General features: G+C 39.3%; 1 protein-coding gene across 2 annotated transcripts in view; it reads right to left on the reverse strand.

Moving 5' to 3' along the window:
* abca2 (ATP-binding cassette, sub-family A (ABC1), member 2) overlaps window positions 1–17447 on the reverse strand; it is a 583930-nt gene that overhangs the window by 198023 nt on the left and 368460 nt on the right. For both annotated transcript variants that reach the window (XM_063073801.1, XM_063073800.1), the window contains exons 12-15: window positions 13526–13693; window positions 11804–11900; window positions 6267–6440; window positions 1731–1833 (exon numbers count right to left, since the gene is read on the reverse strand). In XM_063073801.1, the coding sequence (XP_062929871.1) occupies window positions 1731–1833; window positions 6267–6440; window positions 11804–11900; window positions 13526–13693 (542 nt within the window). The remainder of the gene's footprint in view (window positions 1–1730; window positions 1834–6266; window positions 6441–11803; window positions 11901–13525; window positions 13694–17447) is intronic.

Raw genomic sequence — 17447 nt, forward strand, 5'->3', positions numbered from 1 at the left:
TTTATTTAAATTGTACTGTTAGGAGGTTTTAATGATAGATGAAATTGAATTAAGGTAAAAAAAATTCCCTATTTGAGGCTTTCTCAACTTGGTTCCGAGAGATATTTATAATCAGGAGCTCAAAGCCAGGAAGAAGAATTCCCTCCTCCAGTCTTTCCATCAGAAATATCACACCTTAGGAGAAACTGAAAGAAACAACTCCCCTCTACATGCATCACCGTCTGGTATAAAGGGGCCACTGCAAAGGATTGGAAAAAGCTGCCGAAAGTTGTAAACTCAGCCAGTTCCATCATGTGCACCAGTTCCCCCAGCATTGAGGGCACCTTCAAAAGGTGATGCTTCAAATAGGCCGCATCCATCATTAAGGACCCCCATCTCCCAGGACATGCCCTCTTCTCATTGCTACTTTCAAGGTGGTGGTATAGGAGCCAGAAGACACACAACTCAACATTTCAGGAACAGCATCTTCTCCTCTGCCATCAGGTTTCTGAATGGATAATGAACCACTGAACGATATCACACAATTTCTTTCCTCTATTTTTGCATTACTTAATTTAACTATATATATTTCTTATTGTAATTTAGTTTTTTTTTATTATTATTGTGGTTTGCAATGTACTGCTGCCACAAAATAACAAATTTCACTACATATGCCAGTGATACTAAACCAGATTCTAATTCCATATAGTCAATACAGTCAGCTGAGCTGCCAAAATTAACTTATTGTGCTCTCTGCCGAAATCAATGGCATTAACCATGTTTTTGCTTCTGTTCTCTGCAAAAGTCTGATTCTAGCTCATGAAACAACTTTACCTGTGCAGTGAGGATGGATATGCAGGCACTGTAAAAGATCACAAGATTCTGGGGTTTTGTGCCAGTCAGCATTTAGTGTTAGAAAATCATGATCTGATCGTCAACATCCCCCAGAACTTGACTCATATCTGTTGTAAATACTACTTAACCACTGTGTTAGCATCCTGTTAATGAGAGGCTTATGTCAGAAAATGGCATACCATTGTGAATGTTCAGGAAAGAAACAGTAACCTCACTCCAGAAGGTGGTAAGTATTTCCCAGAGGTCCATCAGATTCAAAACAAGGGGAAAAAAAATTTCCTCTAATCTTATTCTGATTTTCCTTTCATTGTCTTTATTTTTCTTTCTTCTAAACTGCATCTCACACTATCTTGTCCTTCATCCTTAAATCTCTTTGGTTGGTGAGATAAACTATTAGTCCAGTTCTTTATGTGACCATCCCTTTGTCTCCACAGATGCTACCTGACTTGCTTAGTTCCTCCAGCAGTTAGTTGTTGCTTCTTTGATCTTCTTGCATTTCCAGAAAGTTGCAACACACTTAACTGGAAGGTAAGTGAAGAAATGCAGCTCACATCATAGACTGTGAATAGATTATTGAGCCCTTCTTTACAACTTGGTATTAATTTAAAAAAAATTCTTGTATAATGACCTACTTCTGCTCCTATATCTTATGGTCTTATGGTCATCTATATAAATAGGGCAAACACTTCCCTCAAAAAGCAATGGCTTTGAACAAGATTTGATGGGGGAGGGTTGTCCTTAATGATGGAACCCACACACCTAGTTCTTTTTTCCTTCATTTTTTTCTTTACGTATCCTTTCGCATAGATCATGAAAACTGCTCAAATTATAGTTAACCATCTGAACTATTCTAATTTGAATTATTCCATTGTCTCAAGCATTGTACCCATACTTACTCATCCCTGGTGTAGCAGGGGTAGGGAAACATCTGAACATAGTTTCCAGGCTCTACCACATCATGACCCACAAATGTATTGATAATGGCCCGTTCCATCATATCTGTAATAGAAGAAATAGGCTACATTAATCTTAAAATAACATCATTCCATATTAGTTGACATTTGCATGAAGGGCATACTGTAGATAGAAATGATTGAATGTTCATTGGAATATTTTATGTGAAATATATGCTCAACTATAATACAGGAGCAGAATTAGAACATCAGAACATAGAGTTTATTCTGACATTCAATAATAGCTGTTTTTTTTGCCTAAATCCATCTCCCACCTTCTGCTCATAACCTTAAACCCTTTACCAAGCAAGAACCTATGTATTTCTGCCTCAAATACCTCTAATGTCATGACTTCCACAGTCTCTGCAGCAATGAATTCCACAGATTCACGACCCTCTGGCTGAAGAAATTCCTTTCCTCAGTTTTAAAGCAACAGGAGCATTCCTCTATTCTGAGGTTGTTCTCTCTCGTCCTAGACTCTCCTACTAATAGCAGCATCTTCTGCACGTTCACTCTTTCCAGACCTTTCAATACCCAGTAGCTTTCAATCAATCTTCCCCCCTCCCCCCACATTCTTCTGAACTGCATTGAGTGTGGACCCTGAGCCTTCAAACGCTCCTCATATCCTTGGACAATTCTTGTGAATCTACTCTGGACCCTCTCCAGGGTTAGCACATCTTTCCTTAGACATGGGTTTCATAATATTCCAAATGAGGTCTTACGTCTTTTCAAACCTCAGTAGTATATACTTGCTTTTATATGCTAATCTTGTCAGAATAAATGTAATCATTGCATTTGCTACCTTTACTACCAATTTAATCTTCAAGATAACTTCCAATAAAATTAATACTTAAAAAGAACATAATTTATACAGATGACCAAAAGACCTTCAGATATAGGAGCAGAAGTACGCCATTTGGCCCCTTTGAGTCTGCTTCGCCATTCAATCATGGGCTGATCCAATTCTTCCAGTCATCCCCACTCCCCTGCCTTCTCCCCATACCCTTTGAAACCCTGGATAATCAAGAACCTATCTATATCTGCCTTAAATGCACCCAATGACTTGGCCTCCACAGCCACTCGTGGCAACACATTCCACAGGTTTACCACCCTCTGACTACAGTAATTTCTCCTCATCTCTGTTCTAAATGGATGTCTTTCAATCTTGAAAGACATGCCCTCTTCTCCTAGACTCCCCTACCATGGGAAATAACTTTGCCATATGTAATCTGTTCAGGCCTTTTAACATTCGGAATGTTTCTATGAGGTCCCACCCTATTTTCCTGAACTCCAAAGAATACAGCCCAAGAGCTACCAGATGTTCCTCATACAGTAACCCTTTCATTCCTGGAATCATTCTCATGAATCTTCTCTGAACCCTTTCCAATGTCAGTATATCCTTTCTAAAATAAGGAGCCCAAAACTGCACACAATACTCCAAGATGTAAAATTGTTAGCTTATATGGAAACAATGCAATGTTTTATTGTTGCACAAGGATAAAACAAGTTTCCCAGAAGCATTAAGAAACCACAATTTCGCTTTAATATGTCCAAACAAGAGAGGTATCATATATTCAAGAAAAGAGGGAAAACTCACAGAAAAAAGTGTAAATGAAATAATGATAGGCAAGGTGTGAGGAAATGGGAAAGAGGGTTAAGATCTCAATTCCTCCTGCAAATATGTCCACTACAAGTACAGTACATGATCATCATGCAGAAGAAAGATTTGCTGCTTCAAGCTCAAATGGCCAATAACACTGAAGTCCAATGCTCAGCTTCTTTGAATAATTGCTCTCATGCTGGGTACCAGCTAAGTCTACAACAAATATGTCACATATTAACACTTACAAATTTAGTATATTGTTAGATTGGTATATTGTTATATTTGGCATATTGTTAGAGGACTCGGGAATCTGCAGAGATTTGGCACATCAAAAATATTGACAAACTTCTATAGATATGTAGTGGAGAGTATATTGACTGGCTGCATCAGAGCCTGGTATGGAAACTCCAAAGCCCTTGAATGGAAAATCCTACAAAATGTAGTGAATTCAGCCCCGCTGTACATCATGGGTTAAGCCTTCCCAACCGGTAAACACTTCTATATGAAACGCTGTTGTAAGAAAGCAGCATCCATTATCAGAGATCACCACCACCCAGGCCATGCTCTGTTCTTGTTGCTGCCATCAGGTAGAAGTTACAAGAGCCTCAGGATTTACACTACCAAGTTCAAAAACTACCCCTCAACCATCAGGCTCATTAATAAAAGGGGATAACTACACTCACTTGCTCCATCATTGAAATGTTGTCGCAACCAATGATCTCATTTTCAAGGATTCTTTGTTTCATTATTTCATGTTCTCATTATATATTGTTATTTATTTATATTTGCATTTGCAAAATTTGCTGTCTTCTGCACTCTAACTGATCTTTCATTAATCCTGTTATGGTTACTATACTATAGATTTGCTGAGTCTTCCCCCAAGAAAATGAATCTCTGGGTTGCATATGCTGACATATATGTACTTTGATAATAAATTTACTTAGAACTTAGAAGTTATGAAAATAAAAAAAGTTGCAGATGCGGGAAATCGGAAACAAAATCAGAAAATACTGGAAATACTCAAAAGGTCTGGCTGCATTTGTACAAATAGAAATAGTTAATGGTTCAGTTCTGGAGCACTGATGTATCTGATACAAACTTTTTCTCTTTCCACAGACACTGCCTGACTTGGAGCGTTTTTATTTTTAATATTAAGGAGAGGTCATGTCAGCTTCTGGTAAGACTACAGAACAAAAACTGAAATTACAACAACCCACAAATAAAAATAGGAAAAGATATGGAATGACCAACAAGGAGTCTGGAAGATAATATAACATGAGCGTGCTCAATGGGAGAAGTGATGACACCAAACATTAGGGAGAAAAGAACAAACTGAAGAAATACAAGCGAAAACATGAAAAGCTCTGTGGTCAAGGGAAGTAGATTGGAATAAATAAAAAGTAAACAAAAATAGCAATGTATGTTCAGTGCAACATCTCACTAAGTTTCACCAAGCAACAGACATGGCAAAATAAAATGCCATTAACCAACATAAGTTGTCACCTCGTGCTCAGAATTATAGTCAGCCAAAGGAACAAGCCCTTCAGCCCAATTGTGTTCATACTGACATTCAAGCACCTGTCTACACTTACCAACACTTGGCCCAGAATCTGCTATTTAAGTGCCAGTCTGGATGCTTCTAAAATTGTCTGACTATAGCTGTTTCTCTCACTTGCAGTGTATTGCAGATTCCAGCCAACTTCTGAGTGGAAAAGTTATATTTCAGATCCCCTGAACCTCTTACCCCTTACCCAAAGTCACTGCCCTCACTATCTAAGTAATGTGATTGAAGACTCCATATCACAGAAATCTTTTACAATTTAAGGTTGAAAATTTCTCAAGCACAAATAGACTACCACCTATCACCAGTGCCAGTTTCACATGAGGCATATAGGTTACAACATCACGTGAGGTGGAATAAGCATCTCACACATAAATGCACACAGAGCCCTTTCCTTTACGAGAGTGCAATTTGAAGACTAAATGTCCCTGAAGGTGAGAGGAGATGACTGGTGAGTGAGACCAACAGAAGGGAGTGGCAGCTGGTGCAGAGAAAAACTTGGTCAAGATAGTGGATAGGTATTGTGAGAGGAGGGTTGTGGGGGAAATCACGAACAATGTAGCATTAAAGAAGGACACAAGGGAAATCAATAGGGCAATGCCTGCTGTTTGGTGTCACTATCCTGGCCAATGGTGTCCAAGAGTATCTGTCAATGTACAGAAGAATTAGATTGAAAACCGGGTAATGCGTATGATACACAATTATTAATCAGGATATTGATAATGTTCTGTAATGAACAAATTGTTGTGTGCATGGCAATTTTTCTGGCACACCATTCACTTCTTTCAGTTTTACAACAACAATTATGCCACAAATGATAGACTGAAAATGTAATGAGTGTGTGGAAGTATTTACAGTCTTCTCCAAAAAAACTTGTCCCAGTTATATCAAAAATTGCCCATAAACAGCATTCCAAACAAATGGTAGTATGCTTACACATATAAAACAATGACAGTTTTGTGGTTTGAAAAGGACTGAAGCTCAATCAAAGATAGAAGGAAGGTTTCTTTTTCCTTTCCCCTATCATAAATTGAACAGGCTACTTCTTGATTAGAAAGCCACACCACATGTTCTGTGGACCCACTGTTAAATTTCAAAACATTAAACTAATTCAACGGAAGACGTTCAGGGAGTGTGGGTCTAACTTCGTGTTTAAGCAAGGCATCCATGTATCACGTCATTGCGTGATGCGTATGCAATTAAAGTACTTTTACATATAGTCCATAATGAATTATTTAAACGAACAAGAATGCTTAGTCAATATAGGTACAAGATTCCTCAAATATTATTGACATATTAAACACACAAAACCCACCTTGAATCCAGACAAACCCATAGAGGAAGTAGAATCTTCCTCCAGTGTTGGGTCCTGGCCTCCAGTAGGCCCTGCGAATTTCATTAGTCTTCTCCGTAAAACTGGAGTTTTGTCGGATCTTCAACATGACATGAGGGGGCAAAGTGCCATCCTCCTTGGTCTGAAATATTACACCTTGAGGATGAAACATACATGTTTACATTCTTTTAAGCATAATTTTATCTCAAGATTGGAACAGAGCCACTTTCACATTAGGAAACAATCACACAACCTTACAAATACACAGGAACATAGATTTCAATTTTCTTTCAGTGAAACTGCGCACAATTTTATGGATGGTCTGTTTAATGATTTCAGACATCGCTGTGATTATGAAATTCAGGTTCTGGTTTCAGTGTTCAGATACCGGGAGATGATTAAACTCAAAGTGCAGTACATATTTGAAATAATTTTACAATCCAGGGCTGATGAGAAGCTTTCCTTGGATATCATTTTAATCATTCTTAGATGTTCAACGGTATGCGTGTGTGCAATTGTTCAGCAATTCAATTATACGGCACTGGCTTCTCCACTATTTAATAGAATTATTCTTGTTGGCAGATATTAAGGTGGTGTACTAAAATCAGAAGCATAAAACACATCAATAATACAAAAGAACATTATTGAGGAGGCTGTTTGTTCCAAGTCATTTGGTAATTCTTTTACACATACTCCTCTGGACAGGGGTTATCTTGTCAAATGCCATACAATGTTCACTCAAAGGAGCTGATCCAAGTGAATTTCAGAAACCCTTTTTAATGACTAAATTGTATATTTTACTGGTCCATGGAATTTGTGTCCCTTTCCCCTAATAGTCATCTCTATATAACCGACTGAACAATGAACACCCAACATTATATGTATTTATTAACAGCAAGAGAGGATACTCAGCCACTCAAGCCAGGTCCACTATTTAATGAGATCAGACCTGATGTGATTATATCCTTAACTTCACATCCTGATTTTCAACCAATAATTTTACTCCCTTGGTTATTAAGTATCTCTTCACTTCTGCCTTGAAAATATTCCAAGTCTCTGCTTACACTGTCCTTCGTGGAAAAGAGTTTTAAAGACTACCACTCTCAGAGAGAGAAAAAAATAACTTTATCACCATCTTAAATGGAGGATGTCTCATTTTATGATCTTCTTATTTCTCCCTCGAAAGGAAACTTCCTTTGCACAACCACCTTGCAAAGACATCTTCAAATCTCTTCTAAACGCAAGAGAAAATGAGTCTAATCCATCCAGCCTTTCCTCATACGATAACCATCCATTCCAAGTCTTAGTAAATTAAATCTTCTCTAACCTGTGAACTGATCCAAAAGCATTAACATCCTTTCTTACATAACAAGATGATCACTGCATGAAGTGCTCCAGATATAGTCTCACCAATGTCCAGTGCAACTGAAGCATAACCTCCTTGCTTTGGTATTCAGTCTTCCAAGCATCTACGCTCTGTCCGCCAGAGAAAGCAGGATCTCCCAGTGGCCACACATTTTAATTCCACATCCCATTCCCATTCTGACATATCTATCCACGGCCTCCTCTACTGTAAAGATGAAGCCACACTCAGGTTGGAGGAACAACACCTTATATTCCGTCTGGGTAGCCTCCAACCTGATGGCATGAACATTGACTTCTCTAACTTCCACTAGGCCCCACCTCCCCCTCGTACCCCATCTGTTACTCATTTTTATGCACACATTCTTTCTCTCACTCTCCTTTTTCTCCCTCTGTCCCTCTGAATATACCTCTTGCCCATCCTCTGGGTCACCCCCCCACCTTGTCTTTCTTCCCAGACCTCCTGTCCCATGATCCTCTCGTATCCCCTTTTGCCTATCACCTGTCCAGCTCTCGGCTCTATCCCTCCCCCTCCTGTCTTCTCCTATCATTTTGCATCTCCCCCTCCCCCTCCAGCTTTCAAATCCCTTACTCACTCTTCCTTCAGTTAGTCCTGACGAAGGGTCTCGGCCTGAAACGTCGACTGCGCCTCTTCCTATAGATGCTGCTTGGCCTGCTGCGTTCACCAGCAACTTTGATGTGTGTTGCTTGGATTTCCAGCATCTGCAGAATTCCTGTTGTTTATGATAACGTTCTGCCTGTTTTCCCAATTACTTGCTCTGATTGCAGACTCAGATTTTGTTGGTCATGTATTTGAACACCCAGATCACTGTGTTTATACTCCCATAATACAGGACAGTTATTGGTTCTTCAACCCAACTGGTTATTACCTAAGGTCAAGTTAAGTTGGCTAAAAACATCAAACAACAAACTATCAAACCAAGTGACTCCAAAAGACCCATATTGAATACAAGCTTGTGAATCATCAGCTACAAATCCAAGCTGAGATCATCCTCTCACCAGACACCTACACAATAAATTACTGGACAGATCCCAAGAACATGTTTCAAGTTGATTTCAATCCCCTCCTGAGATCTATGTGATCACTATCATTGTCCGTGTGAAAGCAGGATGATGAAGCTGGCAATGTCTACTAGGGGGTCCTCGGTTAGCTGTAGAGGCTGATCTGGGATCCACATATTCTGGTGCAGCGCGGCAAGAGTAAGACATGGGTGTGGTTAGTGCTTGGGTCGGCTGGTTCTTCAGTCTCTCCTTTTGCAGCTGCCACTTGCTCTCTGTGGCACAGGTCAATCTCAAGTTGCGCAGCTCCCTCTTGAACAGATTGCCTCCAGGCGTATCCACAGAGAGGAATGTCTTCTCAGTTTTTAGATGTAGTGTTGAATTTCTACAGGTTGATTTTGATGTCGTCTTTGAAGCTTTAAAGATCATCATGTACACCACAGGAAGGAGTCAAGATTGCCTATTATTATTTTCAGTATACGAGTGTAACAGTACATGTCTGCCGCTCTGGACCTGATACATCATAAAGAAAACTCAATATGCAAAAGCAATCAATAAAACAAAAATAAAAACACTACAAATATAAAAGTGATCCTATAAAAACAACAATGTACGAGCAACACACACAAAATGCTGGAGGAACTCAGTAGGCCGGGCAGCATCTGTGGAAAACAGTACAGTCGATGTTAAGGGCCGAGACCCTTCGGTGGGTACTTTTTATCCCCCGTAGATGCTGCCTGGCCTGCTGAGTTCCTCCAGCATTTTGAGTGTGCTGCTTGGATTTCCAGCATTTGCAGATTTCCTCTTGTTTGTGATGAACAAATAACTGTTCGAGTGTGGTTGTATATACACAAGGTTAGCTCATATACACAGACTGATTGTATGAACAGAAAGTGACACTAAGTACTGGAGTATTCCTACATAAGGTCACTGAAAGGAAATGATGAAGTGACAAAGTGACTTTTGGCAAGAGGAACACTTCAAAATAGCAGCCGGGCATACGAAAACACAGAAGGACCGTGACTGCGTCAGCGTGGGTATGAGGTGCGGAGTGTAAGCGTCAAGTGGCAGTGCACTGGGGGATGAAGTATGCAGAGGAGCTGTGAAGAGGAGTGGTTAATGTTTATGTAGTGGTGCGGGGGTGGGTTAATAAGTGGCATAGTTGATCAGCTGGATGGCATATGATTGCACTGGAGAAATTGCAGAGGAGATTCATCAGGACATTGCCTGGATTGGAGGATTTTAATTAAGGGGAGAGACTGGGGAGACTGAAATTGTTTGCTCTGGACTAAAGGAGGCCAGATAAAAACGTAAAATAATTGCAAGAGGAATAGAGGAGATAGATGGTCAAAATCTTTTTCCCATGGTAGGGGTTATTCATATCAAGAGGGTACTGATAAAGAGGAGAATGAGCTTTAAAGGGGATCTGAGGGGTAAGTTTCCTACAGAGAGTGGTCGCAATCTGGAATTCATCACCAGAAGAGGCAACAGAAGTGAAATACAAGTACAGAGCTCAAGAGGCATTTAGATGGTCACAGGTAGCCAAGGCATAGAAGGATACTGTCCAAGTGCAGGGGGAAAGGTCAGCATGGAAAAAAAATGGGCTGATGGGCCTGTTTCCATAATTTACGACTTTTCAGTTAGCTAATTCAGCAAAGGGATAGATCTGGACCCGTTGAGTCAGTTCAGTTGCACATCAGGCAACATACTCAATGCAGCCACTGTGTCAATGACACTTGATAAGTCAAAACAGTCCTTGCTGAAGGCAATTGAAATCTATTATTGGTTCAAAGAAAATCTGTCTTCTGTGCCTATAATTCCCTAGTGGTCAACATCAATGGCCGTATTGCTTCTGAGAAGTCCCTGTGTGCTGTTCAAGCACTTCTGTTTGTTAGATCTCTTAGTTTCTGATCCTTAGGGTTCTTCCAGGGGTCAAGAATAGCGAGGAGTTTTAATACTTGACAATCGAATATCTTAAAGTTTAAGCAAAGATACAGACACTAGGCAAACTGTGAAGGCCCGAGAAGCACAGCAGAGGTTCAATGAAAAGCAAAGACAGAGAAGGCAAAAATACAGAGAATGGCACTTCCGAAATATCTATCTCCTTTCTACTCAAGGTAACATAACATTCCTCAGACAAGAATAAACCAATTAATGGTTGCACAATTACATTACATGGGTAATAAGCTAACACAGACAAAGAAAAATGAGAAAGCTGATAATCTGGTATGTAACTGCTTTAGCCCTTTCTGCCAGTAAGTGGGGATGAACCACCACATACTGTGACGAAATACATGAGTTTGATAAAAAGATACAAATTGTGATTAAATCATTAATTTCTTTATGTAATTCATCTGACATCTTATTCAAAAAAGGTATTAAAAACAGTGGATTCCAACAGGCTTATACAGTAAGGCAAGTCGTCCAAGCAGCCCCTAAGACCCTACAGCTCCTTGAGAATGGCACATTCTAAGCAATCTTGCTACCCAGAAAACACAAAGAGGAGAAGAGTACGTTGTGATGATTCTCTTGAAAATGGACACAATGACTGGTATGAAAATACATCAAAAATACACTAGGCCAAAACATACTCAAATAAATATATCCAAATGCTGCCATACGTAAAAAGAGTAGTTAGTGGCCACAAAATGCCTCCATGTTATACAATCTTACAGTGCAGGAGACCATGTGACCCATTAAGAAAATTATGCAATTACTCTCATTCAGCTGTTTCTCCTATTTTCCCTTTCTTTCCTCTTTGAGAGACTGAAGTTCAGAACCCAGCCCAAACCTTCTAGAATGTGAGGTCTATATTCCATCACCCGCTGCTAAAGGCAATGCAGGACTGATCATAACAGATCAACCTGCAGATAACTTCATCCTGGCTCATTCACCTGACCCCTCACATCTGCATCCTTTGGCTATCGGCCTTCTTCCAATGGTAACAGCTCCCTCCCATTTGCTTTTTCACTAACCTCACATTGGAAATTAAACTGGCAAGTGTCAGTAACACTGACTGCTACTCTAAATTTAATACTGATAGGAACAACTTTAAGGAAGGGAGATAGGGGGAAATCTACTGTTTGCTATAATCAATGGTATTGTATCATGAAAAGCTACATGTATAAAATACTTACTGGCAAATACTGTGACATTTTCTTGATATGCTTGGTTTAAGGTGTAGTTCACTATACTCTCCTCATTGGGGAAGCCCTTAAAAATGTCCACACTGACCTGCAGTAACAGAGAATAAAATCATTAATGTAATGAATAGCAAATGCATTAAACATATAGTGACCATTTTCTAAAACCTCCTCAAGCTTAGAACTTAGTACAGCACTGGAAAAGTCCCTTCAGATGTCTGTACTAAACATGTTACTAAGTTAAATTAAATCTCTTCTGCAAGCTCATGATCTAAATTGTCCCACTAGTGTGTCTACCTAACAGCCTCTTAGATGCCAATATCATATCTACTTCCATCAGTACCCATTCCAGGTACTCAGCACCCCCTACAAACAAAACTTACTTCATAATATCTGCTAAACTTTCTCCATCTCATCTAAAATTCATGACCCTTTGCACTTGAAATTTCTACCCTCGGGGATAGATTCTGAATGTCAAGATTCAATGCCTTTCAACAGGCTATAAACTTCGATCAAGTCTCCGTTCAGCCTCCAATGCACCAGAGAAATTGAGTTAAGTTTGTCCAAATTTTCCTTTTAGCTCATTTCCTCTAATCCAGGCAGCATCTTGGTAAAACTCTTCAGCTCTCCTTCCAAAGCTTCCACATGCTTTCTGCAAAGGGATGTCCAGAATTGCAGAGACAGGTACCAAACGTCACATCCCCAATGGGTCAAACCATCAAAACCTGAAAAAAAGCCCACCCTAAGGAGAAAGCAAAGATCAACACTAGCTTCTGGAGAATAACAGAGCAGTGGGCAGAGATACTAACTCCAGAGCAGGGTTAAACAGGAAGAAAAACAAGAGTTATCAGTGCTGCCTGGAAGGGATTGCATGCCTGCTATTGAAGGCAGGATTCAATATGTGACCCTGATTTAAAAATCTATCAGATTGATTACAGTACTGTGCCAATGTCTTAGGCACATATACAGTATATAGCTAGAGTGCCTAAAACTTTTGCACAGCACTGTAGTAATTTTATATCTTGCACTGCACTGCTGCCACAAAACAATTCATGGCATATGTGAGTGATGATAAACTTGATTCTATTGTGGACTGAGAGTGGGAAGGAGGCAAGGAGAGGGGAGGGAGTGGGAAGCACCAGAGAGGCATTCAGTAATGATTTACAAACCAATTGTTTGGAATAAAATCACCCTGCCTGATCTCTCAGGGCTACGTGAGTCTGCACCTATGCCACTCCCTTACCCCTGGCATTCCTTCTCTGCCAGCTGCCCCAGACCACTCCTGTGGTGCTCCACCCTTGCCATTCCCAGCACCCTTTGCTCCTGACATAATTTCCCAAGTACCATTAAATTAACTAACTCCTGACTCATCTTCATTTCTACTGCTTGGTTCTACAGTCTTGTTACAATTGCTGCAATAATTGGATTAATCTGTTCTGTTATTAAGCAGCTTTACTGTTTTGCAATAAAAACAGATATTCCTGGAAATTGCTAGCAGATGAGACAGCAACTGTGGAGAAAGAAATACAGTTAACATTTCAGATTGAAGGCACAGCAACAGGATTAGAAGTGTAAATTGATATTAAGTTGCAGAAAAGGTTGGGGAGAAATGGATAGGACAGTGGTAATTGTCCTGTGACAACAGATAAATCAAATTTTATCAATGATTCTCTGCAGCACGAGCCCAGCAGTTTAACCTGCCGCTTGTCTTCTGACCTTGGACATAAACTGGATCCAGCCACAGGCTGCATTATCAATGGTATCCAGCTGCTGCAGCAGCGTGCTGGAATTAGGCATGGAGAAGTTGCTGTTGATGAAATTTCTGATGATGTCACTGTCAGAAGCATTCAACACTTCCGGACGCCTTTTCAAATCAGAAGTAAACTGTAAAACACAAAAGTAAATAGAAGCAAATGTATAGATACTTGATATAAATACGTCTCACTAAATCTTACATTCTACTTCTGTAGTTCTAGAATTAATTGAACACAGAGAATTGTACAAATTTAAAACAGTCTTCCACAAATATCAATTGGCGCAAATCAGTGGTTCATTTTAAAGCTGAAAGTGATACGTTTGTTTTAACTAAAGGCGTAAAAGAATAATGGGTAGAAGGCAGGTGTGTGGAGCTACTGTACGTCGCAGAGCAACTGTGATCTCATTGTCTGATGAAAGAAATCTGACGACTATACAGCCTTTGCCTGTTCCTGTGTTCTGAAATGACTAAATTAATTTCAAAAAGGCAGAACATAAGCAGAAAATTTGATTGGTGAATGTTTCAAAATGGAAGGCAACTCAGAAAATATATCCTTCGAGTATTATTATTTTAATTTTGATGATATTCAATAGAACTGGCACAAGCTTAATTAAAAAAGAACATGTCCTTAAAATTCATTCATCAGCATTTACTACATTTTTACAATTCTACTTGATGGTTTAAGTTATACTAAATACTTTAGCCACTGTTAACAGGTATAAAGAAAAGATGTGGGGGTTGACTGTATCTATGAAGAAGCAGACAAAGTTAATGCTTCAGGTTGTTGGTCTTTCAGCAAAGTGCTCAGGTGAAAGTTTACTGGCCTGAAACATAAATCCTGTTTCCCTGTCGCAGATATTTCCTGTCTTGCTGGGTGACTTCAGCATTTTCTTGTTTTATCTCATTTATGGTCTGTTGTAATGTTTTGGTTCAACATGAAAGAAGGATGACAGTAAAGCAGTTCCTAGTACTCATCAATTCATAACAAAATGATTAAATTTAAACATGACATTCCAGACTGTACTCCAAAATATAGCAGATATTTAAATTGGGCCAATCACAGTCATGCTTCTTTCTCCAAATCCAATCACATAATGTGCATGTTATTACCAACTTAAATTCCTTCAAACAAGTTAAAGATTGTCTTGCTGGATTATAAAAAAAAACTGGCACTTTTAATAAGTAGAAATTCCTCGCATTTAGCCAACCTAGTGGACTTTAGAAACCGCAGAACGGAAACTGATTAAATGCTGATTATTGTGGTATACATCTCAAATACAATTATGTGGTAACTGATATCATAATTATGCAGCTTATTAACATAAACAGGAAGCAGTTTCTGAGTGAGAAATTCACTGGCACACAGTCAAATCCCAGCAGATTTCCAGAAGCACAACTTTGATTCCAAATTTCAGTTCTCTACTTTTGATCTTAATGAGGACTATGATTAGTTCTGAGATGAAGGGCAATATCTGACGTGTCTACTACATTAATGGATCCATGGATGGTTTGAGAGCATCTTGGATCAACAGAAGGGAGAACAATCTCACTCTATTATGATTCTTTGACGTAAAAGACAATGGTTTCCTAAAGGTAGTTTTCATGATGATAATTTGCTTTCCATAATCACATTGGCTGTGCCACTGACAGCAGCCAGCAATGCAGAAGAAAGTAACTCCACCACTCACTGGCAAACAGCACTTGGCATTGTTAGTATGTTAAGAGAGTCATAGATGATTGCAGACTCAACTCTCAGTCAGAAGGGCCTGGATTTAAGAGTTATCAGCACATTAACTATTTATCATCTGAAACTCCCAAACTTCACTGGGGTGGTTGAACTAGAAAAAGATATATTTCTCAAGAGAAGATGTCGCTGAATTTATTTACTAATTTATATATCGCGCAGAATCTGCCCTTCTGACTCTCTGAGCTGTGCTGTCCAGCAATCCCTAATTTAACCCTACCCCTATTTACAAGGACCAAGTTGACCTACCACTGGTACATCTTTAGACTGTGGGAGGAAACTGGAGCACCCGGAAGAAACCCACACAGTCACAGAGAGAATGTACAAACTCCTACAGAGAGCAGCAGGAATTAAACACAGGCTGCTGTGCTAACTACTGCACTACCATGCCACCCAATTTACACCAATGCACAAAACTTAAAATGGTTTAAATATTAAAATCATAATCTGGAAACTAAATAAACAAACCCCAGTTGCAAAAACAAATGCATATTTTGAAAAGCTAACCCAGTTCCTATTAAAGTCCTGCTCATTATGAACTTGCCCCTGGATTTTCCTATCATCACTCTCTCAAATCAGATAAAACTTACCAATTGCATTTTTCACTTGTGATTCCATCATCATTAGGAATGGAGCCCACTGACTAAGAGTATGTGGATTAAGTGTTTGTCATTTACAGTCTTCATAATCAGTTCTCACTTCAACAAGGATATCAAACTGAGAGTCGAGAAATCTTTGAAATTGCACTGGTGAAACCTAGTGAGTTAAAGGGAGCATGGGGACTTGGGCTCTGGGTATTAAAGGGAGTGTTGGAATCAGCAGCCAGTGAGCCCGCTACTGAACCATAAGAATTTCCAAGCAATTGGAGAGCAGATACTGTCATTTTACTGTAGCACCTTCACAGAGAATAGTCTGGGAATGAACCAGAAAAAAACAGAGAGTCCGAACAAAGAATTCAAAGCTTACGATAACACTGGTAGCAGTGGATGAGCTGGCACCCATAGATGTGGTTGTTTTCAATGGGGCTGACTTGGTTATGCTGCATTCTCTGTTTAATTCTGAGAACTGTGGAATTTAATTTGACTTTGCTGCCATCCGACACATGTGGAATTATTAACAATATGCTTAAAACTGAACAGGATAATAACAAGAGCTGTCTAACAGAGTCTATTCTGAAATGTTGAAACCTTGTTTCATTTGACGGTATATTCATATATACGTAGTTAAATGACAATAAACCTGACTTGACAAGATCTTTGAAGCATCTTACTTCATAAGCAACAAAGGCTTTTGAGGGACTTTGGATTTATGCTCCTAATTCACAAATAGTAGACGGAAAATCTTAGAAGTAAAAAGTTTAACTAAGCTGGCCAGTGGTGTGGTGGCATCCGCACCAGACTTCAAGGTGAGTGATCCCAGGTTCGAGTCCACCCAGATCCTTGCACGCTTTCCTTCCTTGCTGGGTTGAGCGTCAAGCAAGCAACTCAGCCTCATTTAAAAAACAAACAAAAATGCTAAAACAAAAATGGCAAGTTGCTGCCTGATGCGCCACAAGGTGCAGAAAGGAACAACGAATGGTTTAACTATGAAAAGCTTTTAGTCAAGAATCTTAGCTTTCATAAGGGAATAGTATATGGTAACAAAGAAAAATGGTTCATATTCGACAAAGGTGACACAGGTGATCAGTCAGTGAGGAGAAAATAGTGGTAACCAGTAACTGAACTTTCCACCAGAGCAAAACAGGGATAAAGAGAAGGAGAAACAAACTTTAGGAGTCAATGATCTAGTGAGGCAAATCAAGTACACTTAGATCAGATTGACCAGCTGAGAATAGTTGTATAGAGCTAAGCTGGGGATTTTTTAGTAAAATGGTTAAAGTGGTGAACAATAGCGAGAGCATTAATGGTACTGTAGGAATTATAAATTACAAAGTTAAATTTATTTTAGGGACAGAAGTATTAGAACGAAATGTGACAATGTGGAAATACCACAACATCGAGCTTCCACTGTCAATGACAAGTTGCTATTTTTTTTTTACTCAGAGGCTATATTTGATTCACCATTTGAAACTTATTTTACAATATTGAGAAACATAACCATTTTATAATTGGATTTTCCTCCCTATCTTCACCAGGGAA

Source organism: Mobula hypostoma, chromosome 21 (genome assembly GCF_963921235.1).
Source record: "Mobula hypostoma chromosome 21, sMobHyp1.1, whole genome shotgun sequence".
Taxonomy (NCBI): domain Eukaryota; kingdom Metazoa; phylum Chordata; class Chondrichthyes; order Myliobatiformes; family Myliobatidae; genus Mobula; species Mobula hypostoma.